Here is a 27,085-nt window from a genome sequence, read left to right as displayed (position 1 = left end):
CTTTCTCAGAACTTCCATTCCATTTTACATCAGCAGATCCCAAAGCCCCCCAGGACACATCAGAATCTTCACTTTGCATGAGGATAAGCAGCTGGCTCGGGTTTACAAATTCAGCTGGGGCCGGAACTGTCCCTGTCCAGGTCTCAATCCAGGGCCTTCCATCCTGAGCTGCTTCCCAGAAAACTCAGACTTGGGGCTGGAAAGTTCCCAAATGCACATTCATACCAAGCATCAACACAGCCAAAAATAAGCTTTAAATTTCATAGGAAAGGTCAAGATGGCACATCCAGGACTTCTGCTCCCCAAAGAGCCCAGTTCATTGCTCTGGATTGCTCTGTGGATTGCCACAGCTTGTGAGCACAGAATTAAAAGGCAAAACTATGGGGTAAAGGGAGAAGGAGAACCCATCGCCTCATCAGAGTTCCAAAATGATTTAGATTAACTCTGTGATTATAAAAAAAAGGAAATTATGGCAGATCTTTATTCAAACTAGCTTCACTGCTCTGAATGCCGAAACAAGTCCACCAGAAATACTGTGACAAATAAAGCTTATTAGGGAGGAAACAGAACAGGCCAGACACAGGCAGGCACAAAAACTGGCTCTAAAATCAATCCACTCCACCACCAGCCCTCTTGTAGCATCTGCTTCAGGGAAAAGGAACCCTTTAACAGTTACTACAGAATAATCTGGGGGAAAATATTTTCTTGCTGGCTTTTCCTTATTTACTGTTCCCCTTCTGGAGCCCTTGTTTGTGTGCTCCGTTCTGAAGCAGCTCTGCCTGGTTTTATTTTCCCTGTCTGAGCCTTGCTGAACTCCAGATTTCAAACCCTTCCATGTCAGTGAGTTCCACAAGGAAGTTTTTTAAGCTCCCCCAAATTTTTACAGAGCCACTTCATGCTTTAACAAACTGCTCTTCTCCCCATTTACGTTATTGACCTAAAAACTAGCAAAAGAACCTAAACCTGGAACTGAAACTGAGTAAAACACAAAGCTGTTCTACATAAAATTGCTCACAATCCCAAACCTGTCAGATTTAATGTTGCATTTTTGCCTTTCTACCCCTCCCTTTCCCCCCACATTTCTACAAAAATATTGCTCTTTTGTTGAAGAACATTAGTGAAGCTGCCAGGCTGCTCAAAGCTTTATCTGTCTCAGTAATCCAGTTGGATCCCATCCCTGGTGAGGAGAGAATGTTCCAGGTGCACACATGGAATATTTGGTCACAATAAAAACAGAATTTCATTTTAAAAATAAACATAAATTTTGTCAAGGTCCCCAAATGGCAGAGATCAACAAATAATCAGTGATAAACAATCTCTGACGATTCAAAGTGAAAACCAATAATTTTGGGATGCTTTTGCAGGAAAATGGGAATTCATCTCCTACCTGTCAATGATCACAGGGTCAGATGGAGTCTCGTTTCTGTTGCCACAGCTTTTCTTCTCACAGCACCGACTGGAGAGGGAAAGAAAAGCAAAATTAAAGAACCAGTGGGACAGATGAGGGCAAAGAACCAGCTCAAAGTCTGGAGGAAAACCTTCAGCACTCGATATATGCCTGGAAGGGTAAAATTTCTGCTTTCCAGAAGGGAAAATTAAGGGAATTGGGTGCCCAAGTCCTGGCAGGTTGAAGCTGGAGTTTGGCACTTAGCTCCCTGTAATCTATTCTGAATTACCCAGCCAAAAATGAGCAGCAGTATGGCCACACTTGAGGTGATATTCATAAAGGTCTAATAAGTGATTAACAGATGTCATTAACAGGCAGAACCAAATGGGTTATGTGGGGTTAAAAGTCCATCAAAAGGTGTTAGAACTGACTACAAGCAACCTAATGGTTTGGTATATTCCAATAATATTTTTTATATTACTGTATTTTTTTTTATTATTAAATATCTAAGTTTTATATGGTTACTGAAAACTTCAGCACTCCATGAAAAGCCAGAAAGTGAACATATTTAGATGCTACAAAGGATCTGAAGAGATGTTTTTCAGGTTGGCTTTTGCAATCCCTTTGCAATTGCTTCAGTGATAAACCCTTAAGACTAAGTATTAATTTATACACATTCAGTGGTAATATTAATTATAATAAATAATAATAAAAATTTCATAATCAATCGACAGCTCATTATTTCCATAGATATAATCACTGACATGGGTGATGCTCCTGCACACACAGTAGCTGAGTACCAGGAGTTAAACAGACTTTAAAAACAGTCCTTGCTCTGAAATCCTCACTTTTAATAATCTGAAGCAACAGAGAAGATTTAAGCTGTTTTCATGCTCAGGTTTTTTGTTCCAGTCAAAGCCAACATGGGACAGGGTGGATGGACGTACCCAAAAGTTTAAAAAGTCTCTATCAGAAGTCCCACATATCTCAAAAGTCACCAGATCAGATGCTTTTCTAGAAGATATTTTCCATATTTTGCAGAGGTTTCTGTTCAAATTTACACACATGGGATGAAGAAATTTTGGTGGGTTTTTGTACAGGGGTGCTGAATGCATCTGCAAAATTCTCAAGCATTCTGAGTGTCAGAGCTTCCCAGCTGGGGAGCAATTCCAAGCACAATAAGATTTTTTAAAGTAAATAAATAAATACTAAAATAAGAAATAAATAAAATACTTTAATTCATTAAAGGCAGAATAAAATATTAAAGTGGGGATTTTTTTCTTTATATGCTTAATATTTAATTATAAATGCCTAAAATGAGCATTTACACCAAAAACCCTCTTTCAGCTCTGAAAAATCCCAACATTTCCTCCAGTTTCCAGGTAGTTCCTGCTCTGGGGCTGAAATTGCCCATCCACATGATCTGGAAGGAGCAGATCTATTTGAATAACAGCTCTAACTGTTTCAACATTCCTACATTCCCCTTGCCTCAAACCTGCACTTATTCATCGATGCTACTCCTTTTAAAATAAAAGGATACACTAAATATTTAAAAATCCCTGGGGCAGTCCCTGTAGCTGCTGTAAATTGTCATGGCTCCATCGACTTCAGCGCAGCTCTGGTAATTCACACCAGCACACAACATCACTCTCCCTCCCTCTCCCAACTTTATTTTAAGTGCATCTTTTATGGATTTCAGTGCCTAACCAGAGTTTAGAAAGAATGGACTATTTTCCTACCAGGAGCCAAGATGGGAATGCTTTCTAAAGGAGAAAATTATAATAAACCCCCCGAAAAAAGCAGAAAATCCCCTCAAAGGAACATCAGTTTGGGATGTACTTTGACATGTCCAGTATAGCAACACATGGAAAATAACATTTGGAATAAAATCTTTGCTGCTTTACAGGCTGTTATAATAAAGCAAAAAAAAAAAAAAAAAAAGAAAATCTGTAGTGATTCCAGGGATGGTGGCACTTCTTGACAGAGCATTTTAGGATGAATTCTGTGAGACTGAGCACAATGTGGCTGGGTTCAGAAGCAAGTGCATCTTGTTTTATTTCTATTTCCACTATTATTGCAGTTCTGAACTTTGTGTTTGTAATATTCAAACATTTTCCCTCTAAAACTGTGGCTTGCAGCTGAAGTTCTCCAAATATTTCACTGATATCTACGTGCCTATCCCAGCTGGGGAAAGATCTTTGTAAGTGATAGACATTTTCCCCCTTGACTGTGGTATTTTCTGAGCCCAAATATATGAAAAAAAATCTTGATGAGGGAGAAGAGTAATTCCAGTGAAGGAATTACTGTTTGCCCATAAATCAGAGTGGGACTGAGGATGTTTCAGCCCAACATTATAGCAAAAATACCTCTTAAATCTTTAAATCCCCATTTCCAAGAGTTTCACCCCACATCCAAGCAGTACCATTTCCACTTGGTTGGTTTCACAAGTGCTGCCTGTAACAGAATTGGCTGGTTCCAATTTCAGTCCAAGCCAAAACCCCCAAACGCTGGTGGTCCAGGATCAAGCCTTCAATATTCTCTTCAAGCAAATTATTGGCATAACTTCACCAACATTTACATTTCTGCCACAGTGTTGGGCTGGGAACACAATTTTAGAGATGCTCATATGCTTAAGACAAGAATATCAAGGCTTAAGATGATTTTCTGTATCTTTTCTTGTTATATTTTCTCTTCTAGTGAGATCTACATGGTGAAAGTGATGGTTTATGTTTAGAATGGTCCAGAAAAAACTAAAACCAAACCCAGAAAGTTCCCAGGGACAACCCCAGCCCTACAAACTGAGCACCCCAGAAACCCCATGCCAAAGCCAAACTTCCATCCTTTCCCCTCCTCGCACTTGACTTAAAATGGTTTTAAAATTCATCCCTCACCCCAACACAAAAAAAAAAAAAATTAAAAAAAAAAAATCTGTCTCTAATTTCAAACTCAAATAAGCTCACAGCATGGTGGCCTTTGTTTTGTTTTCTTCTGCCCAACTCCTCCCTGCAATTGCATAACAAAAGTGTCTAAATTCACACCATCTGGCCGATAAAGACGCGGGCCCCAGTGGCCGCCTGGCCCAGCTGATTAGAGCTCCCGTCTAGTCTGAGCCTTGTGGCGAAAGTCACAGCTGTGGGGCTCACTCCACTCAATACAACTCTGTTATTAGCCAGCTGTAGACCCTGAGACTACTTCTGTTCGAATTATAATACCTTTTAACCCTCTGAGCATTGAGGGCGTAGGGGGCTGCTGGCAGCAGCATAACAACGAGTTTCCTCTTAGTGGATAATTGAAAGAAAAGGAAGAGGATGGGGGGGGGGGACTTATTCCAGAAGAGGAAGGTGTTTTACCTTGATTTCCCACCCTCAGGATGTTTTATTCCACACAAACACACCTAATAGGAACTGTCCCTATTAGGCCATAAGATGCAAATGGGGGGGAAAAAAAAATCAGATTGGAGATGAATAAATGGAGGCTCGCACTGGAAGCGCTGAAAGCACTAATTATTGAGAGCTGGACTTTCAATGGCTGTGACAGATTGGTGCAGCCGTATCAATATTTAGACAACTTTCCTGCTAAGCAGGCATCTGTCACCGTCTGAGGGAGAGACGGGCACTTTCCGAGGAGCTCGTCTCCACACAGCAAAAAATATCTTCATGTGTGGTTATGTACAGAAAAATCCCCCCTAAAAAACCCTACCTCCAACCAGGGAGGATTGGAAGAGGGGCAGAAAGACAGACAGACCCTTCTTGTTTTCCTTTTCAGAAGCAGTAGGCATCAATTTCGACAGCAGAGTGGGTACAGTGCATTAAAATTTTATGTACTGTTCCTAATGCAAACTAAACTAGAGGCTTTAAAAATTGATGCTGCCACTTAAGCAGCACACAATGAGGAAGATTTGATTATTGTACTTAAAAGAAATAAAATAAAATGTCAAGTTTAACTAGAGTTGGAGCCATTCCCCTGGCATTATTCAAAGTGATGTGTGTAATGCCTCTTCAGAATACACAGCGTCCTGCTCAGAGATACTTCAGGAAAACACGACATTTAAAATCAAATGTCTTCATTAGGTTACAGAGTGCTTTTGATTCCCTTCACTAATCTGTGTTTTACATGGGAAGGACGTCCCTGAGTTGTAATTCTTCCTTGGTTAATCTATCAAGCAGCAGAGCTGAGAATAATCAGAATAATAGCTTAGATTTGTGCAACGCTACCTGAAATCAAGCACAGAGGAGGTTTGCAGGCATCACTGGAGCTCAGAAATATCAAAGTTGAGCAGAGCATTTGATAGCATAAAGGCAGGGAGAGGAAGCAGGGGGAAAGCCCAAATTAATTTTAAATCAAACATGTCCATTTGGATGAGAAGGTGCTGAAATACTTGAACTTCCAAACCAGAGCTGCGCTCTGGGCAGGGAGAGTGGAGAAAAGAAATGGGCTCACTGCTCTTATGTTATCACAAACCACAACCCAACTGCACGAGAAATCAGACTTTTCTTCTCTAATTCTCACAGGTTATAGTGAAACCTTTCAACAGCATGGATGCATATATACATATATATATATATATATAATTATATACACAAGTTCTAAATGTGCCAGAAAGTCCCTTACACACCTTTGATCTTTGCCACTACATCACCAGACCCATGTAAAGCCCACCCAGTGTAACCCTCATATGTGATATACATTGTGTTTGGGCATAAATATGAAAATACTGGTCAAAAGCTAATTTACTTAATTAAGGAGAGCTACACACAGCAGAGAAACAATACATTTGTTTCATACTGAATACCTGATTAATATTCTATTAAAAAGTAACGGAATTGTTGACATAATTAAGTACTGAAACTGAGACTTCCCCTTGATAAAAACTCTGTCCAAATAGGCTTCTCTCACTGCTACATTAACTTAAAAAGGCTACTTTAATTAAAAAAAACAACAATCAGGTAGCAAGCTGAGCCATTAAAAGAAGCAACATTGAGTCCACCAGCTTAACCCTCTCCCACTGATACAATAAATCAAAAACTGGGTATAATAAAGGTCACAAATGGTTTTTGTCTCTTGTTTTATGAACGTTCTATGCACATTTTAGCACATTTTAATACAAGAACATTGACTGTTTGCATTATTATATGTATTGAAAAAAAAAATTTAATTACCCGAGAACAGGAAAAGTAATAAGTTACCATGGAAGCACGACATACATACATAAGGTACATGTAAGTTCAGACTTATACAAAAGTTATTAAAAACATCCTCAAGTCATTTCACCCTCTAATTCATAAATTTAAATGCTAAAAATAGTGTCCTTTTTTTTTTTGTTTTAATTAAAAAGTAGAAGGCCCCTAAATATTGTTCACATGTAGAGAAAGGAAGGGTTTGAGGGTTTTTTCTTGTGGGGTAGAACTGTCCAAAATTAAAGAACATTAATGACGCCACTTTAACTGAGAAAATGAAAATATTTCACCAAAGGAAATTGCATTAAGAACATCCTGCAGTTTCCAAGCAAAAATATATAAATTAAACTTAAACTCATAAGGTGAGCAGAAATTTTATGAGCAATAAGCATATAAAATTCTTGATTTAAACAACACATGCAAAGGCCTACTTTAAACAAAAATAGTGCAGCTGTGGTTGCTGAATCTCCTTCAGGAAAAATTAATAGCAAAAAAATAGGAAACCTGCCCCAAAAATGTGTTTTGAACCCAAGCAAGCATCACCCACATAAAGAAAAAGTCTTCCTACACGAAGACCCTCTCTGAGCTAGCAACAAAATAAACAAACAACAAAATCAAAATCTTCCTACTTAAAATTTCCTTGGAGAGGCTCTTCCAACATTTTGGGAAGCAAAGCTCACAAATGATGTGTTAATCAAGTCATCTTACCTGCACATGACTTCGTGGGTGAGCAGCACTCTGCACATCTCTGGGTTCTTGTTCTGCCCTTCGTAAGTTATGGGCTACAAAAAAGAAGAGAAGGGTGAAGCCAGGAGCATCGGGGGTTATTTATTCCTTAGAATCTTCACATGTGAGGGGAAGGGATTTTACCACCTGCAAACAAACGTCTTCCCCTTTATGTGCAGGGAAAACAGCTTTACAGAAATATTGCTACAAAGTGGATAAAAACCAACAGTCCACAGAGGGGAAAAAAAAAAAAAAAAAAGAGACTTAAGAGCACAATTTTCAATTACTCTCCAAAATAGGTCTGCAATACAGCTGAGCAAGAGATCAAAATGAAACAGAGAAGGAAAAACATGCAAGGAAATGTTGAGCAAACAGGAAAGATGAGGTGGGACAGGACAGCATGGCACAGATCAGCCCTGCTCACCTGCTTGGTGACAGAATCAATGAGCCTCACATAGAGATCCTGCTCTGTCCTGACACCTGGAGTGAGGGAGAACAGGGACAAATCTCATTCCGCAGGCACCTTGCCCTGAGAGCAGCAGCACAAACCCAAACCCGCTCAGTTTAAACACCCTCAGCATCCCAGGCACTTCTGGTTCCCAAGCCCATCCAAACCCCAGGGCCCATCCCTGAGCTGAGGAGGCTCATGCAAGGGACTCTCAGTGTATTTTGGACACCACAGCACCCTCGGGCAGACCCTGGCTCGCTGCACAGCCCCGGGAGGGGCCAGGGAAGGGCGCTCACCGTTGCTGTAGAGCAGCTGGAGTTTGTAGTGCGTGCCGTTGTTCGTCTTCTCGTTGCCTTGCTCCTGAAAGGGAGTTTGAAAAAGGGAGGGGGGAAAAAAATCCTTCCAGAACTTACACTTGGCACATTTAAAATGCAAGAGCTGATAATCGTGATGGAAGTGACAACAAAGTTGATTAAAATTCCAAGAGGTGAATCCACTGATTGGGATGTATTAACCTTCCGAGTGACCCAGGACAAACTACAAAATACTCCTGACATCTTTTCCTGTAGGAGTTCAAGAACTTCTTTCCCTCTTTTATTTGCCACTATGCTCTCAACTTTTTCAAGGGAATACATTGAGAAGAATTTGTGCATTTCAAATAAATTAATATAAAGCAGATTGACACCAGGAAAACACAATGGCTTTTGATTTTACTGTGATCATTGCTTTTCAATAGTGTTACTTTGAGTCAAAATTGATATTTATTTCCCGAAGGTCGTGTTACAGGGATATTTCTTATGTCCCTTTTTAATGTAATTTCCTGTAAAATAATTATTTATGATTCACAGTTCAAAAAAATCTTGTTCATGGCTAAGAAAATAACAGAAAAAAATGCAAAGTGGTCAAGATATGGAATTAAAATCCAAAAGCAAATGCTTTTCAAGTCCTGCCATTGACTTTGGAGCCTTAGGAAATACATATAACCACACTCAACAATAATCTGACATATTTACAGGTCAGATTCCACTTCTGTTTGGGTACTAATAAAACCTGGCAGATGTGGTAGGTAAAAAAAGCTAAGTGCATTTATCCCCCATGAATTTTATTTATTTTCGTTTTAGTGGGTGAATGAAATTCACGACACAGAGCAGAGGCTTCCAACCCTTTTTAACCACAGCAGCACACACAGGGTTACAGCTCTACCACAGCACCTGAACCCTGAGCAAACCATGGTTATATTTTTTTATAGGTATTAGAAGCTGGCAGTCAGTGCGGGGAGAAGACCAAAATTGGAGAGGAAAAGAAGAAGAAGAGTAAGGAGCCTTACTTTATCATTTTCTACAAAGTCCACAAAAGCTGTTCTCTCTATTTCCACGGGCTGCCCCTGTCTGTCGTAGAGAGCCAGAACAAAGTGAAAGAAATTGGATTTCCTCAAGTTGGAGGGTGGCTGCTTTTCAAAGTGGGCTCTGGACAAAGCTACTCCGCTGTGGAGGAAACACACGGGATGGGGTGAGGGGGAGAGACAAAGACATTACCAGGTTGTGCAGCAGAAAGGGCAGAACAACAACAGCAAAGGCAGAGCTCGCTCGGACCGTCCCTGCCCTGCAGCCCCAATTGCGGCGTGGCCCCGCTCCCTGCACAGCCCCGGACACGCTGATTTACGGAGGGGTTGGTGCTAAAGGCAGCGAGTGCTTTCCTCGCCCCGCTTATTTCCCTGCCCGCCACCGCTCCCTGCCGGGATGCGGCACGGTGGGGAGCGCTGTCAGAGGGGCTGGAAGGGTTCTCTGCCCATCCCGGTCCTGCTCCCTTTCCCTGGAGGAGAAAACAAGCCGCCCTAAAAATCATTCCTACGGGCAGGATGTCAACCCGGGGACCCCTCGTTTTGCTCAGAGACAACGACTTCCGAGCAGAGCAGCCACTTGCCTCGGCTGCGAAGTTTGACTTGAACTGATTCCTGTGAATTGAATCTCTGATTTAAACTGAAAGAATTTAGTCTCGGGTTAGCCAGCCCTTGAGGAAATCTTGTCCCTGACTGCAGAAAACGTTGTGATGTTTCCCACGCATTTCCCGGCTTCGGAAGATTCAAATGCTTCTGTTTACCCACGATATCCCCGACTGCAGCTTTATTTCTTTGTGAAATTAGTTGCAGTTCCCTTTCCCTAAAGCAAATTTCTACTTACTGAGAAGAAAATAGGTGAGTATGAGCACCTCCAAATTACTTAATAGACAGATTAAGTCTATGTGCCAGACTAGTTAGGAGTTGGACAGCTTTGGGTTTTAGTCCCCAAAACAGATCCACGGCACTGGCAAAAGTATTTGGCTCTTTCAGAGCACTACAGATGTTTCCCGGTGTTCTCCTTGCCAATGAGGTACGGTGTGAAATCACCACATCCGCCACAACTGCACCTAGCTTGGGGATTCCTCTCATTCTGCGTGTAAAAATTGGGATTTATTGGTTTGTTAGGAATATCTGGGAGAAAAACCTGGCGATGCCAGCAGGCTGCACAACACAGCTGCACCTCCACGCTCCCGTGAATTGGAGCCTTGTCAGAAGCTGTTTCCTTTTACTTTCAGTTTCCTCAAGGATAAACCTCTTCCCCCTCAACCGTATTTATTAAACACTCTATCGACATTCATGAAACTCTGATAACTCCTCCCATGGTGCTTGGAAAACCTCGCTGCCAGATCAGGCCGTGGGTGGGGGCATGGATGTGCTATTTCTAAAACATCTGCTTCATCTGAAGTCCCCTCTGCTGTTTCATGCCTTTCACCCTCTCTCTAATATTAAATAAAATCCTGCTTACTCCTGGGGTTCCCAATTTAGTCTTGCCCGACGCTACTGCTTAACTTTTTTTTTTTTTTTAAGTTATCCAGAGGGGCTGGAAATTTTTTTCCAAGGGGGAAAAATATTACCCCGAAGAGTTTTAATCATCTTACCCCTAACGGGAAGAGACAGCAATAACTGTCCTGTGCCGACTTGGCTGGGAAGAGAAAATAAAAAGGGGGCGTAAAAGGGTGATAACCCGCCCGAACAAGTAGAAAGCGAAGAGCCAGGCCCCAATTTCGGGATGTTCGGAGCCATTTCAGCCCAGCAGGGACCTCTCGGACGCTCGGGCAGGTGCTGCAGGCACGGGATGGCCGCAGGGTGCGGGATCCGCCGTGCTTGTGCCCTGCCCTGCCTGCCCTGAAACCGCGGTGACCATTTCGGCAATGCCCACCGTGAATTAAGCAAAACAAGACGGGCCGGGGGAGCTCGGGTTTGACATCTGCATTGAAGTTAATTCTAACTTGGTCCCCTCTGTTCGGCTGTGTGGCCGAGCAAGCAGGGAGGAGTACCCTGGATCGCTGGGAACAACCAATCCAGAGCCCCACAATCTTCCCGGGGCAGAAAATAAAAGGGTAATCCCGTCTGGCTGTCATCTGAGCCCCGCGCTGGGTTTTAGGGCTCCTGATGCTCTCCGGTTTTGGAGCGCTGCTGCCTAGCTCTAGCTCCAACCTGCACTTTTTGCTGACTGGAGGAGATCGGGAGGAGGACAGAGAGGAAAAAAAAATAAACTTAATATCAAGTGCTAACAACGGGGTATAATGAAAAGATTTGCTAAAAAAAAAAAAAAAAAAAAAAAAAAAAAAAAAACAAAAAAAAAACACGAAACAACCAAGCAGAGGTAAAGTGGGAGAGAAATAGTCTCAGTTACCTTTGTGCTGCTACGTTTGCATCCACAACCCCAACGTTTCTGACCCAGGACCTGACGGAATCCATCTCAGAACCTAGAGATTTATCTTTCAGAATTGGTCCTCTTCCTAAAGTATCTTGAATTCCAAACATTTAAAAAGTCTATGCAAACTAGCAACAGTTTCCTTTTGGGAGATAAGGGAGAAGGAAAAAAAAAGAAAAACAAGACGACGCAGCCTTTGAATCTGACACACAAATCCCAGGAAAGTGAAGTTCAGCTTTAAAACCAACTTCTTCTGCTTTTTAACGCTTCGTGTTTTTAACGCCTTCAAACGGGGAAGAAAGTTTTTCCTCTTGCCAAGTGAAAGTTACGCTGATTCAGCCTCGCCGGGTATCATCATCCTTCACACGCACACCCGGGAGCCGCATCCAGAAACCGATCGCCGCTAACGAGGATCACCTGTTCCTCAAACAGACAACGGGGAGAAGGATTGATCTGCCTAATCCAGGAAGAAGGAAGGAAGGAAGGAGGGAGGGAAGGAAGGGGGAAAGCCGCGATTCGCGGGGCGATGGCAGCGGCGCCGGGGCCGGAGCGCGGCCGGTCCCGCCCGGCGCTTCCCGCGCGCCATCAATGGCCACAGGGGCGGGGCGGGGGGCGGGGCCCGGACCATATAAGGACATCTCATTTGCATCTCGCGCCGCCATTGGTTGGCTGGCAAGGCCGCGCTCCGCCCCCCGCGCGGCTCCGGGCTGGAGGGAGCGCGCCCGGGGCTGTCGCGACCGGGATGTCGCGATCGGGCCGTGGGGACGGGTCGCGGTCACAGCCCGGCAGCCCCACGGCGAGCCGTGCTGCCCCAGGCCGCACAAACCGTGCTGAGGCAGAGGGACCGGGCTGGAAACAGCGCGCCCGCCGCGCACCCTGGCACGGCTGGAGCACGGGCAGGGGAACGGCGAGTTTATCGTGATGGGTTTATCGCCACAGCCCGGCGGCTCCACAGCAAACGGCGCTGCCCCAGAACGCACAAACTGTGCTAAAGCTGCGGGACTGAGCTGCAAGGAGCACGCCCGCCGCCCGCCTCGCGGCTGCAGAATTCCGGGCACGGGAACAGCGGTTTATCGTGACGGGTTATCGGGATAGGTTATGGCCAGGGACCGGCAGCCTCACACCGAGCAGTGCTGCCCCAGCCCGCACAGAGTGCGCTGGAAGCGCGGGGCCGGAGCGGGAGGAGCGCGCCCGTCCCGGGACAGGCGGAGCCGGGCACGGGAGCCGCGGGCTCATCGCGGTGTCCCGGGTTCACTGCGGTGTCCCGGGTTCACTGCGGTGTCCCGGGTTCACTGCGGTGTCCCGGGCTCATCGCCGTGTCCCGTGTTCATCACCGTGTCCCGGGCTCATCGCCGTGTCCCAGGTTCATCGCTGTGCCCTGGGTTCATCACTGCGGTGCCCCGGGTCCACTGCGGTGCCCCGGGCTCATCCCCGTGTCCCGGCAGCCTCACCCCGAGCTGTCCTGCCCCAGAACAGCCATACTGAAAGCTCTGTCCGCTGAAAGCTCTGTCCGTCTGACCGCCCTGGCTGCCACAGCCCCGCACGGGCAGCGGCCGCTTCGCTCTCCGGCGCGGGATTTGAAATGAAAAATTGCCCAGAGGGAGAGCAATGGGTCTGGGGCAGGGTGTAGGCAGAGGCTGCCTGCGGGGCAAGAGCCAGCCCAAGGCTGCCAGGCACCCGGCAGACTCCAAAGTTACACCCTGAGAGCTGTCAGGTCTCACCTTAGAACTTTTTCTAACATCCCATGTAGGCAGCGTTTCCCATTAAAGGAAACCGGAGCTCTGCCCAGCCCGGCCCGCGGTGACCCAAGACCATACCTACGTCTGCATTTATTTGAGTTTATTTCTTAAAACTGCCCTGCCTTGGCGATATTTTCCTCCTGGCCCTTTTGTATTCTGATCTGTGTATAGATCTGCCTCTGAAATCTATATAACACCAACGCGAAAACAGATTTCAAGACAATGAATGCAAATCTGTGCTCAGAGACCATCTGCCAGATGAGGGAATCAGATGTTCGGTAGTTAAAGGCACAGCACAAGGATTCAAGGATTTCCTTGACTCATTATGTGCAGCTCCTCTCTTTAACCTGCTTGGGTTTTGTTTTTTTTTTAAACGGGATCGAAGTATAATTTCCATTTCCAAATAAATCGGAACTCCTTCCATCCACGTTCAGCCGTGATTCAAAATGCCACCTATTAAATGCAGGATTATTTTCACGGAGTTTTATACAGTTCTCTCCAAAAACAATCTCAAATGAAAATCTTCCCATGAAACTTCCATTAAAATGTATCCTTAATTCAGGCACGATTGAGGGCAAAGCCAGGACTCAGATTTATTCTGTCTACATAAGTGACAGACATGGTATTGGATGAACTAATACATCTCACCCAATCTTTGTTCAAGGAAATTCGCCATGCTAACCCACCTCCCCAAATTGATAAATATGCAGGAAATGATTTTGCCAGGTTAGCAAAAGGCGAGGCTGGCGTTATTTCAACATTAGAGAAAAGCAACAGCAGTTTGACGGAGCTAGAGGGTGCAGGTTAATCTTTCAAGATATGATCTTAGCACCTCTGAGACGCAATTTCTCTGTATTAGAAAGTCCAAACAGGGCAAGATATTTTTTTTAATACTTTAAAAAAGTGAAAAACCAGAGCATTTAAGATAAATATATCGGCGATGGTAAGGCATATTATAGCGGGGCTTTTTTACCTTTTTGCAATAGGCGGGGAGACATTTCCTCGAATAAAAGCCCCAAGATAATTTCTGGCAATACCGCTCCGACCCTTCCTACGTTTGTTCCTAACCCCTAGGCAGGGGCGGAAGGGGAGGGGGCGGAATTCCCTCTCGCTGCAACCTTGGCCGATGCGTTCGCAAGGGGAGAACGCTCCCTGATGAGCCGAGCCCATGTCCCCAGGAGATGAAGCCGAGCCCATCTCCCCAGGAGATAAAACCGAGCCCATCTCCCCAGGAGATAAAGCCGAGCCCATGTCCCCAGGAGATGAAGCCGAGCCCATCTCCCCGGGAGATAAAACCGAGCCCATCCCCGCCGGGTCGGGTCCAGCCCGGGCCGGGGGCTGCGGCCCCGCGAACAAAGGGGACTCGTGTGCCCGGCCCCGGGGGACGCCGCTCGCAGGGGGGATCCCGGCGGGTCAGAGGCCAGCAGCGAGGTCAGGGGCAAGCGCTCCCCTCGCCCCAAGCAGCTGCCGCCTGAATTCGGCGCTCGGGGCGCAGATGCGGGAGCATCGTCCCCTCCGGCCGTGGGCCGCCCCCTCCCCACCATCTCAAGCGGGGGAGCTGCAACGCTCCGGGCACGGAAGCGCCTCCGGGGACAGAATTTGGTCCCCCAACCAAGTTTCTCGCCTTTAAGATACGCTGCAAAAGCACGGGAGTCCTTGAATACTTCTGAAATTATAGACTGCTGACCTAGACTCCCCGTTTCAAGCCAAAATTGTAGTTAAACCGAGGGAAAAGCCCATCGCTCGGACTCTGCTGATGCAAATTCATTCCTGAAACAAAAAAATAAAGAAAAAAAAAAAAAGAAAAAAAAAAAAGCAGTGTTTAAACCTGTGCGATCGGCGGTAAATCTGGATTTGCGCTTTAGAGGTTTGCGCAGTTCGGCTCGGGGAGTCGGATCCACCGGCAGGTAAAGAGCACCGCGGGACTCGGGGAGGGAAAACAGCCCCAAAACAGCCCCAAAACAGCCCCAAAACAGCCCCCGGAAAGCGCGGGGAGGGTCCAGCAGAGCATCTGCCGAGCCCTAAATACAATTGCAGCTACAAGCGGGAGCCGAAGGTTGGGGAAGGGGCTGCGGGCGGAGGGAGGGGAAGGGCTCGGGCCGGGCACCCCCCGGGCTCGGGGGTCCCTCCCGGCCCCCCCGAACCCCCGCAGCTCTCCATCCAGCCGGGCTCATTCTGCCGAGCGCTTCGAGCGATTTCCCTCCTCGGACTGGAAGAGAAAGCGCGGGGTGGGGGCGTGTGAGAGGGTGCAAAGCAACTGGTTCGGTGAGTGCTGATCGTTCCCTCCTGCAGGAAGAGTTATTCCCCTCCTGACTGCCGCGCTCGTTTCCACATGCAGGGGTCACAGTGACAGGTGAGGCAGATTCGACGTGGGAAAGAGAGATGCTCGGCTTTGTTAGCAGGTTTTTAGCAGCGTCGTTTCATACTCCGGAGTCAACTTTCGCTCCTCGGCACATCTCACCAACTCCCAGCGCGAAGAAAGATGGATAGAAGATAATATTTAACCCATTTAAAAGCATAACCTTCAAGTACTATTATTTCCTCTCAGGTTTGAGGGGAGAATGCCAGCAGGAAGAAAAAAAAAAAAGTGAACTAATGCTAAAGACGACACTTGGAAGGAAACCTTTAATTCTTGTTCCTATTCATTTGTGAGAATTCACCAACCTTCAGGTGCCTCAAGGGAACGAACTGGAGGTTAAAATTATGAGTGTCAGAACGGAGAAGGACAACTAATATATTTTCCTCTTTATCCACTAATCTCACTGGAAGGTTCATTTTTCCAGTACACCTGTACCAGAAAAATAAATGTGCCTTTTAGAAATGTTTTCTTAAGCTGGTAACAACTTCCAGTTCTGAGTCATGTGTTCAAGCACACATCAATTGCACTTTGGGCAATACAGTAACGGTATTTACCAAACAAAGAAGTCCCCGAAAAAAACTTTCAAGACCCGAACATCAGCATAAACAAAATATTTACTTGCATGGGATAGCTTGCAGCTTGCGACAGAATTGTGGCTACAAAAATCAGGAGCAGGCTGAGTCCTAAGCTGTGGAATGAAGAGTGTGAGGAGGGCAGAGCGCTGCAGAGAGAACCAGAGCAGAAAATTGCTCCAGCTGATGCAAGACTACTCTGGATTTACACGACTCTCCATGTAACTAAAATAAAAACATACAAAATGAAAAAATGCTTTTTAACAGGGGAGGTTTAAAGTGGTTCAGGTGGGAGCTACCAAATCCTGAAAGCAGCTTGAGCTCTTAACGGTGGAAACTGCAAAACAGGGTCTAAAGTGTTGCAGTGCTCTCCGTTATATTTATTATAAACCTGGTTTTATACAATCAACACATTTCTCAGAAGACAACTCTCCATGTGATTGCTGGAAAAAGTTGAACTCCCAAGTATAAAACAATAGATCCTCATCACAGGCTCCCCAGGCCATCAGTAAATAAGCAGAAACAGGGGTTTACAGCTGGAAAATTGTGAAGCCTACCTGGTCTCTGCCTCTCTCTCTCCCCCTTCCCTCTGGCACCATAAAGGCACTATTTACTGGAGGCAGCTCTCCACACTCATCAGCCCTCACTAACTGCCAGTCGCAGAGATTTCACCAATCATATTTATAAGCAGTGAACAAAGGAATGCTTTCAAACTTACAAACGCATAAGCAAACATTTAATAACGTCCTCCCCACCTCATCTTTCCCAAAAGAGAGAAAACATTGTATCCATCAGATCCACTTCTGAGTATCCTGTTCATTCCAATAAGTAGGTGTTTTTCTTTTCACTAGAACAGAAAAACACATCTGCTCCATTTTATATCCAACTTTTTTATTTTAAAAGATACTTTTACTGCCTTTTGCCTAGCATAGTTTTGGAACACGTTAGCAAATAATATTTTACCATGGGGAGTGTGTGTTCCATTTTATTTTATAATGCAAATTTGAGGAGTCGTAGCACTGAAGTTTGTTTTTGTAACCACATGGAGGTTGGAAGCAACAAACACACTCAGGAAAAATACTTGAAGCGGGTGTATATTTGTGCTGGGATCCTCTCCCTCATTTTGCACTTTATGGAAAGCAATCAAAATAAACTTTTCAATATGTCTTTGTACATAAACTAGCTGAAATATTCACCAGGAAGGAGTTTAGGTTATCACAGCCTTTCTAGTTCCAGGTGCGTGCTTAGGACCCAATCCCAGCTGTCAGAAAGAGTCTCCACAAGCAACTGGATAAATGCAGACATACTGAAGACCAGAATTCAATTAATTCATTAACATATGAACCAAATAAAAGTGGTCCCCAGAACTGCAAACATTGTTATAGTGGCACTTAACCTACTCTAGTCATTCGAGTGGTTTTACAAGAATTACTTGACAATAGAGACGTGCTTAACATCATGCTCAAACATCTGCACAGTGAGGGCCTAATTTTTATTTCTTGACTCAACTGAATGCAGCTCTGCCTTAAACAGGTGTCTCACTTTAATTAGATGAATAGTGACTCTCAAGTGATACCACAGGGACACTTTGCCAGCTCAAAAGTCAGCAAACCTTAAGCAACTCACTAGACAAAACCCCTTCTTTTAAAAAAGTATTTAAAAATGTAAGAATTGTAGATTTCTGTAGTTCTTCCATGAAGTACAACCTAACATTTAAACTAGAATACTCTTGAGTGACAGGGATATAAAACAATTTTGATGCAAACTGGTGTTGTAGCAGGAATATGCAAATTGTGTTGAACTCCAAATTTGCCAGCTTTGCCCTTGATTGATAGGAAAGGTGGGGCACATTAGGATTATGAAAATCACTAGGATGGTCAATAATCATAACACCTGCCTCCTGTAAAGCATCCTGTGCCTTCTTTTAAAGCATCTGGTAACAGAAGCTAAAATAAAATACACACACAAAAAAATCAAATCTAATCTGACTATTCCTACATTCTTTCCATAAGCTACAAGAAAGAGGCTTTTAAAAGCCCAGAATTCTACAATTAAAGGTTTACAACCTTGGAGAGACAGCTCAGCTCTTCTTTGAAGCACATTAAACAAAGAAACTTCAGGTTATTTGGTGGAAAAGAACTGTTAACACACCTCACTCCAGAAAGCCAACAGGATCTCAGTACATTGCCCTAGAAAAGCTGCCAAATTACATAGCCAGATTCTGATAGTGAGAAGATTTGCACTTGTATCAGAAGCAGGGAAGCTGATTTTATGTGATACCACCTCCTCTCATCAGATTTTTCCATATTTACTTCCCATAACCAGTAAAAATACCAAAAACAAAAGCTCAAAATTTAAGTCATCAGAATCTAGGTTAGTCTAAACATTATCCTCTAGAAGGTAAGAAATTTTCCCAGAGTTTTAGGCCTTCTGCACTGATTAATTACAATTTACCATTTGAACTGTTTCTTTCATCACTGATTTTAACAGGCTAAACTGCAATGCTTTGAAAGTTTCTCACACCTAAACAGTTTTGATACTTAAAAGAATTTGCTCAGCCTGGTTGTAAACCACCACCTTTTCATCAGTTAGGTGAGTAAAAATAATATCTTTTACTAAATAATATGATTCTATTTCTGAATTCCTAGCTCTGCTTGCTAGACAGAAATGGCTACAGAAATATCTTCCAAAGAAAGCTGGAGCTTGTTCTTACCAGGACTGATCTTGCTGCAGCCTGTGAATGAAAGGAAGGAAATTATATGCCATATGCTTACACATATTCCAGCCTTCAGATGCTCTGAGCACGTGCTCCTGAAAACAACAGAGGGTGTTTTCCTCCCCTAAGGCCAAAGACTGCCTGTGGACCGCAGAGCTGGGTCAGCTCAGGGTGCTCTGAAGCCCTCTGAACCTGCTCATCTCTTTTGTTGTCGCTGATGTCCTGGGGACTTGGGATCAGCCAAGGTCATTTTTTGTCTTCAGCATCATCTTGAGGCACGTGAGTGTCAGAAAAGTGTTCAGTGACCGTTGCTGTGGATGGGCTGAGCAATTTGCTTGGTCAAACGCACGTCACACGTCTTTAAGACATGTCACAAACCTCTAAGATTTTCTATCTGCCCTCTGCCTCCACTGATACCTCATTTTGGAGGCCAAAGCACCAAATTATGATGCTTTCAACTGACTTTGTGCTTTTACACCATCCTAGTATAGGATCTAGGTCTAACCTAGATGAGATAAAGCTCTTTCATTGCACTGCTCACAATCCAAACTTTAGAAGAAACAATGAGGGAAATGAAGAGGGAGCAGAGGCACAGACAGGGAAGCCAGGAGGAGAAAATACAACCTCAGAACACTTAGTGTTAGCGTTCCAAAACACATAATCACAGAGGGATTTTTTATTAAGAGCTCTGGGAATCGGGGTATATTCAACCCAAATCTGATTCCGACCATACATCCAAAATGATCATGTTTTATACTCTATAGTTATATAACTGTCATGTTAATTATTAAACTTATATTGTTCTATTGTATACATAAATTTAGCCCCTCTCTGAATTTCCAACATAGTTTCTCATTATTCTTCTTATGCTTATATAATAATTATATTTAATTACTAAACAATCATCATATCTAACAATTATGTAATTTATCATACTGCTCACACAGGTGCAGTTGATCTGGGAAAACACAAAGATTAACATTTTAGATTCTATCTTTAACTTTTTCCAGGGCTCCACTATCATTAGGATGACACAATGTCGTTAGTAAGTGACTAAAGAACTTGATGTTCCCTGACTTTCCCCTTCACTTCCCAATTGTTCAGAGCAGTGTCCAAGTACCCAGAGGACAGAAGGAAGGAGGACATCACCCTACAGGTGTTACAGACATCTTTTGTGAAAAATCCTTTCTTTAGCATTTTTCCCCCTTCTGAGAAGCTGTGGCCTCAGCAACAAAAGGTAAACAATGGTCATCTGCTGCTGGGGAATGCAACAGGTGGATGTGTGATTGGTCTCGGGTGGATGTTTGGATTTACTGACCACTCAAGGCAGAGCTAGGTCTCGCTCTCTGCTGAGACACAGAACTTTGTTATTCATTCCTTTTCTATTCTTAGCTTAGCTAGCTTCTGAGAACTTTTCTCTCTATTCCTTTTAGTATAGTAATAATGTAATATATATCATAAAAATAATAAATCCAGCCTTCTGAACATGAGGTCAACATTCTCACCTCTCTTCATCCCACAACCCTTGCAAGCCCTGTAACGTACAGGAGGGACAGCCCTGGATGTGTGCACTGCCTCAAACCTACAAAGCACTCAAGACTTGATATTTGAGCCACAAAATTCGAGGTGCTCATGGGTTGTACCCCAGGATAAACCCCCCGGCCGTGGGTGTTGCCCTGAGCTGTGCCAGGCACCCCCAGAGGCCAGGTTTGCTCCGTTGGGGTGAGTGGGCAGGGGGATACACAGAGGGAGAACAGCACAGCCCTGGAGGGGAAGGCCTGACCACAGGATGCTCTGTGGCATCTGATTTCTCCTGTGGCACAATATGAATAATGTTAATGGTGACAGAGCCTACAGGCAATAAAGGGCCTTGGCAGGTATCAAACAGCTCCAAACTTTGCTTTGGCTCCCTGCCAGCTGCCACAGCCAGCCAGCACTTCCTATTCCAGTCTAGGACCAGTGGCCATTAAGGAATTACATGGCATTACTGGTTTCCAGTGAGAAAACAGAAAGAAAATGTATTATATTTTCATTTTTTTAAAAATCCCCCAAAAAGCAGACAGGAAGAAATTTGTGTTTCACACATACCTGCCCCAGTTTTTAATATATATTTCTAATGAATAAGGAAATTGTTATCATTCACATATTCAGCTGCCAAGGCTCCAAACCAGAACATAGGTTGGGAAGACAATGAAAGAAATCCCTACTTTTATTATCATCCTTTGTCCAAACAGCACATGAAGGCTCAAACCAAGAATCCAGAGCTCCCCAGTGCTAAGCTGTTCACTGGATATCATAAAGAGTTCCAATGAGAACTCAAGTGGGAGAAGAAATAAGACTACAGGATGAAATAAGTAAGAAAGCAGAATTTTTCTGGGCGTTATTAGTCCAGCACAGCAGTCAGCTTAAACAGATTTGGCCAAGTGGTAACAACCTGCATTTTAAAACAAAAAATACACATTCTACCATTCCACTGCTCTTCTTTTTTTTTCTTCCTTTTTTTTTTTTTTTTAGTCAGCTAGGATAAGCAGCATTACCAATCAGGCAAAATACGTTGTATTAACTAATAAATCATATCAAGAAACACTTCTAATCTCCAAACCGTAAAAGAAAGAAGTTTTCTTCAGTGACTAGTCCAGCTTGGGAGAACTGACACAGTTAAATTCTTCCTATTTTCCCTTAGGTTTTCATTTCTTGACTCTTTTTTCCCTGGTTTTGTTGAGCACTGTAGTTTATATTCAATAAAATGATGTAACCCAGTCAGAGTCAGAAGGGTTGTTTGTTTGCTCATTATTTGGCCCCAAGGTGTCAAACCCCATTTCAGTGAACACCAAGCCCTGGTGCTCAGCACCTGCTGTAGGTAAATGCTGCTGTACCATTCCTGTCCCATACAAGGTGGGAACACAGGGAAGCCAAAGCTCTTCAGGTCAATGGCAAGGATGGAAATGGATTTCAGGAGCTCCTGAATCCTGGGACAATGCCATCCATGGACACATGCAAACATGTCCCCAGAGCTCAATTATTGGCACATTTGCCACATGCCCTGCAAAATAACAACACTGAACAAGTACCAAAGCCAGCCAAAACACAAACATCTGTTTTAGGGAATGTCCTTGTGGGCTGGGAACAAAACAACTTCTGCCTTTCCACCAAGGATTGGTTACATGAGCCACAGACATTCACTTGGATTGACAACATCATTTAAAAACTTGATTTTACTGCACTTACACACTCTTACATATTCATGGTATGCATGTATAAGATATGTACATGTCTAATATAAAATTATAAAGTTCTTCTTGCCACTACAGGTAAAACTTCAGCTATTGATAAAATGTTCTCTCAATGGCTGGAAGGTTTCCACTACCACACCATTTCTAAAATGGGAAATATGATTTACAAGCTTTAATAGTTTGCAGATCTCCTGTTTTACACCTGGCCTAATTATTTGGTAAGACAGGAACTAAATATTTGTTCATCTGAGGTGTTTCAACACCTGCACTGAATTCCTGTCCCCAGATCTCGGGTACATTTGTTGTTCATGGTACAACAGATGAGAATCAGGGATCTGATGGGCTGGTGAAGTTTCACTCTCAGTTTCAGCAACAGCAAAGGTGTTCTTGGATCCCTGACTTCACAACACACCCCAGACTTGTTCTTTGTCACAAGAAAATCCCCAGCTCCAGACCAAATTTCTCTTGTGCTGTGCAGTGTGACCCAGAAACTCCAAATATCCAGGAATTCAGAATCTGTGTGCAACTCAAGAAATACAGGTTAGAGGAAGTAAAAAGGATATGTGTGTAGGTTGAGAGTAAAAGAGCAATTAGTACAAAAGCAGAAGTCCATTCAGTTGACAGAAGCCCAACACAAACAATATAAAATCACAGTTCTATGATTTAAACTCTTTAACACACTTTAAAGCTTTTCAGAACAAAGCAGATGAATTATGATCCACATTTCCCCCATACCCTGCTACAAAAGTCACCTTCAGATCTAGAGAATTCCTAGAAAAGCAAAGGGAGAAGATCACCAATCTTGTTTGAAACTTTGCAAAGTGTGAAGAGTTTGTCAGGCCACTTTCTCCTCAGGTGCTGCAGGAGGAAGGGCTGAGCTGGAAGGTGATGGAGAACACACTGCTACGGCTCTGACAGCACCAGGGAAAGATCCTGGGAAAGGATGGGTTAGGGAATAGCAGGAGGCAGTGTGGCTGAACCAACACCTCAACTGATCCCCCTCAGTACCACACACATGGGGGGCACTGCCAACGTGGCCACAGGGGCAGCACATCCCTGTCCTACAGCCCAGGCCTGGAAATTCAGGTAGAAAGACAAGGCTCAGATCTTTAAAATGTTATTGAGGTGTGAGTGTTGAGGCTTATTCAAGTTTCAAGCGCACAGGTCCAGGAATTGGGATCAGCACTCCCTCAACACAAGCTGCTCCTAGCACTGAACCCCCAACACTCAACTCATTTGTGCAAATTTATCAACAACGACCAAATGAAAGATGTTTTGGTGCTGTGGCTCTTGATTGTGCAAGGATTACACTTTAAATACTCAGGAAAGGAGAGGGTGTTAGTGAGGGAGGAAGCAGCTGCACATGACATGGAGGATAGAAGAGCAGAGGCACATTCCCAATTTACAGATCAGAAACAGGGTCCATGAAATTTAAGCCACTTTCCTGAAATAATACAGGAAGAACTCAGCCCTGCTCTCCCACTTTCCAGAGCTGTCTTTCAGAGCACAATTGCACTCAGACCCTTTGTAGCACAGCTAAATGTTATTCAAATTGCTTAGTATTGGGAAAGCAGGAGAAGAAAATGTTCTAAAAGTGAAAATAAGAGTCCCTGCCATCAAGAAAAGTATTTTACATTCCTGATTAATTATGCAACAGAGTCAAATATTTTAACTGGTATTTCCTTTCCCATAATAATGGTGGTACAAAAGACAAACCTGCAGTTCAAACACACAGAAATATTAAAATCATGATATTTCACGGACCATTTACCTGGGCAATGCCACCACCTTGTGGTCTGCACAGCAACTCTCTGCTCCAATCCCAACATCTTCAGCTGGGACTGAACCTAGAGCTGCTGGCTGCTCTCTTTTGAGGGAGCTTTGCTCAAACCCCACTGCTGAACAGCCCTAGCAGGGTGCCACTGATTCAATTGAATTAGATACGATTTTTAGCTAGTGTTAGCACAAATTAATACCTGTTCTCAACACAAAGTTACACTTACGCAGTGAGCACAATACCTCTTATTCATGTAACTCTGAAAAATGGCCTTTTTTGTACTGTTATTCCAGAATAGATTCCTTCTCTCTCTTCTGAACCATATTCTATTCCAACAGGCTTTCCCACCCAAACTTTTCTTTTTCCTTACAGCATCTTGAGGTCAAACTGATTCCCATAAAGTCTTGCCACTCACCACTTTGAGCAGTACAGGTACTTTATTTTGCTTCCCAAGTGACGCTTCATAGAAATGTTTGCTTGCTCTTTATGTTCAGAGCAGAAACTCAGTGTTCTGCCACTATTTTACTGCCTGAAATCAGGATTGTCAGCACTGCCTGCTCTCCAAGAGGATGGAACATTTCCTGCCATGCGGCCCAGGCACACACAGATAATGACTCTGACTATGGAGTTACTTCAGCAGTGGCAGCAGAGTCAGAGAAGCAGCACCACAAAAGTCAGTCCTCACCAAAAGGGAAATATTTTAACCTCAAGCCTGACTTTTCCCTGTCACACTACCCTGGTGCCACCACCTGGGAAGATAAGGGAACACTTGGACAGCTCCTGGCCTCAGAAAAACCCCCAAAACCCAAACAACAACATGAACAAATGTGACAGTGGTCACAAGGGTTTTCAGGGTGAGAGAGAGATGAGAATGTTGACCTCATGTTCAGAAGGTTTGATTTATTATTTTATGATATATATTACATTATAACTATACTAAAAGAATAGGAAGAAAGTTCTCAGAAGGCTAGCTAAGCTAAGAATAGAAAAGAATGAATAACAAAGGAGCTCTCTCTGATTCTGTCCCAGAGAGAGCTCGGTCTTTGATTGGCCATTAATTGTACACATCCAACATGGGCCAATCACAGGTGCACCTGTTGCATTCCTCAGCAGCAGATAGCCATTGTTTACATTTCATTTCTAAGGCCTCTCAGCTTCCCAGAAGGGAAAATCCTAAAGAAAGGATTTTTATGAAAAGATGTCGGTGACAGACAAACCACACACAAACCACTGTCTGTCTCGGGAGTCAGTGGCAGCCCCTCTGATGGATTTGAAGCACATCTTTTGGCTGTTTTGGACATGCTGCCTGTTTCAAGCACAAGATCATCTCCACCGGGCAGTTTCTCTGGGACAGCAACTCGCCCTGCAGGTCGCTGAGCAGAAGCCCAATTTTACAGCCCCACTCAGTGAAATTTGTTAAGACACAATGGCCTCAATCTAAACCAAGTTCCACAGAGCCAGGATATAAAAGCCTTCCTCCACATCAGGCTTTTGTCCCCCAAGCACAAATGGCAGCGCAGATTGAAGGGATGCTCTGTACAGGAGGAAAGGAAGGAGTTGTCCCCACCACTCCAGAGCAGTTCTGCATAAAGGCAGATTTCCCTCTGGATTAGATCCAGCTTTCAGCGCCCACACAGGTCAAATGGAGGATTAACAATCCCAGGTTCTGCTAAGGAGTTTTGCCTTTGCAGTGTGACTAAAGACCCTCAGGTGACAGGCAAAAAGAAAAGTGGATATCAAACTTCTCATGTTTGGTCACATGAGCATTTATTGCAAAATCCTAAGTAGAAAAAGCCTATCTGAAGCTACCATAAAGATATAAAAATACTTTGGATATCTTCTACTGATACAATCAAGACATCCAGTATGATGTGAGCCCAGACTGCTTTCCAGTGCACAAAAGCATTGACAACAATTTTTCCTGCCCTGATGAACACAGAACTGATTCAGGGTAACATCAGAGCCACGAACAGCACATTGTCAGCCTGCAGCATCCTCCTCAGAGGATTCTATCCTCTGTTTGCACTGCAGCTCTTGGACAAAAGCACCACCTTGCCAGTTTTATATTCTTTTGCCAGCTAATTTTGCTATCCCATTGTTCCAATTTACACTTGCCAAATAGTCATGGACCTCAAAGAGTCTTACATCATGGTCAAACTCATTCCAGAAACATTGAAAGCTACTACCTTTCTCCTTCTTTACTTTCCTGCTTCTTTCCCATCTCAGAGGAGCAGCTTCAGGGGTCTGTCAGTGAACCCTGGGGAAGGGTGGCTGGAGCAGTTTATTACAGAATCAGCCTTTTACAACTGCTCTCATTTTCTCCAAAGCAGATCGAGACCAGGATCTTCGATCTAAGCCAGGATCTTGAACTGGAAACATCTGCTTTGGGAGAGATTAATAACTGCTATGGAGTCATTCCTGCCATTTTCCTTGCTCAGACAAGTTCTAGGGTCCAATCTCTGTGTGCAATTGAGCACCTTATTCCCTTGGCTCTCTTTGAAAGTTTCAGCCCATAAAGTCTTCCCCCTAAATCCCACTGGCATTTGCTACATTCACATGCTATATTTAAACCTCTTAATCTAAATTACAAACTCTATAGCCTCTTTAGAGCCCTTTTAGTACACTTAACAGGATCCTCATCACCAACAGGCATTTGCACAGTTATTAGTATAAAAAGCATATATGGGTGGGAAAAAAGTAACCTCATGGTCTAGGGCTTGAATTTGATTTACAGGCATTTTAAATAGCTGGCAGAACAAAGAGTCAGCAGGAAATGCTTTATCAAATGCAACACAGATAGCAGCATATCTGTGCTAAATTTTGCTAAATACTTGTATTTTTGTGTGCATTCAAAACTCTCAGGGGGAAGAAAAATCACATCTTGGCAAGTTAGAGGTGACCATAAACACAGGGAAGTCTCCAATCTTACCCGCAGCAACTGAGTGCCAGGTTATGACACAAAAGCCATGCTAGTGATGACTGAACTTTGTCTTATAAACAGCACCCGAGAATTTGAAAATTTATCCCTTCCTGCTAAAAGGTGCAACAGCAATGCTCTCATTTATCCCTGGATTTCCTGGTATTCCTCTCCATATTTCACCCCACAGTAAAAGCATCTTCCATTTATTATATTTTTAGGACTAAAGTAGAGAACAAAACCATTTGTGAATATTTATAAACTCATCTTTCTGCAGGCCTTCGTGCTTCACCTCAAGGTGCCCCACCAACATTCTGG

At 43.9% G+C, this 27,085-nt stretch overlaps 1 protein-coding gene across 2 annotated transcripts in view; it reads right to left on the bottom strand.

Annotated features, from left to right (window-relative positions):
• EBF2 (EBF transcription factor 2) overlaps positions 1 to 11,999 on the bottom strand; it is a 132,550-nt gene extending 120,551 nt beyond the window's left edge. For both annotated transcript variants that reach the window (XM_063175219.1, XM_063175220.1), the window contains exons 1-6: positions 11,434 to 11,999; positions 9,066 to 9,222; positions 8,035 to 8,098; positions 7,715 to 7,770; positions 7,273 to 7,346; positions 1,388 to 1,456 (exon numbers count right to left, since the gene is read on the bottom strand). In XM_063175219.1, coding sequence (XP_063031289.1) covers positions 1,388 to 1,456; positions 7,273 to 7,346; positions 7,715 to 7,770; positions 8,035 to 8,098; positions 9,066 to 9,222; positions 11,434 to 11,564 — 551 coding nt within the window. In that variant the 5' untranslated portion in view covers positions 11,565 to 11,999. The remainder of the gene's footprint in view (positions 1 to 1,387; positions 1,457 to 7,272; positions 7,347 to 7,714; positions 7,771 to 8,034; positions 8,099 to 9,065; positions 9,223 to 11,433) is intronic.
• Between the last annotated feature and the right edge of the window lie 15,086 nt (positions 12,000 to 27,085).

Source organism: Melospiza melodia, chromosome 23 (assembly GCF_035770615.1).
Source record: "Melospiza melodia melodia isolate bMelMel2 chromosome 23, bMelMel2.pri, whole genome shotgun sequence".
NCBI classification, from domain to species: domain Eukaryota; kingdom Metazoa; phylum Chordata; class Aves; order Passeriformes; family Passerellidae; genus Melospiza; species Melospiza melodia.
This window is presented reverse-complemented; position numbering and strand designations above follow the sequence as displayed.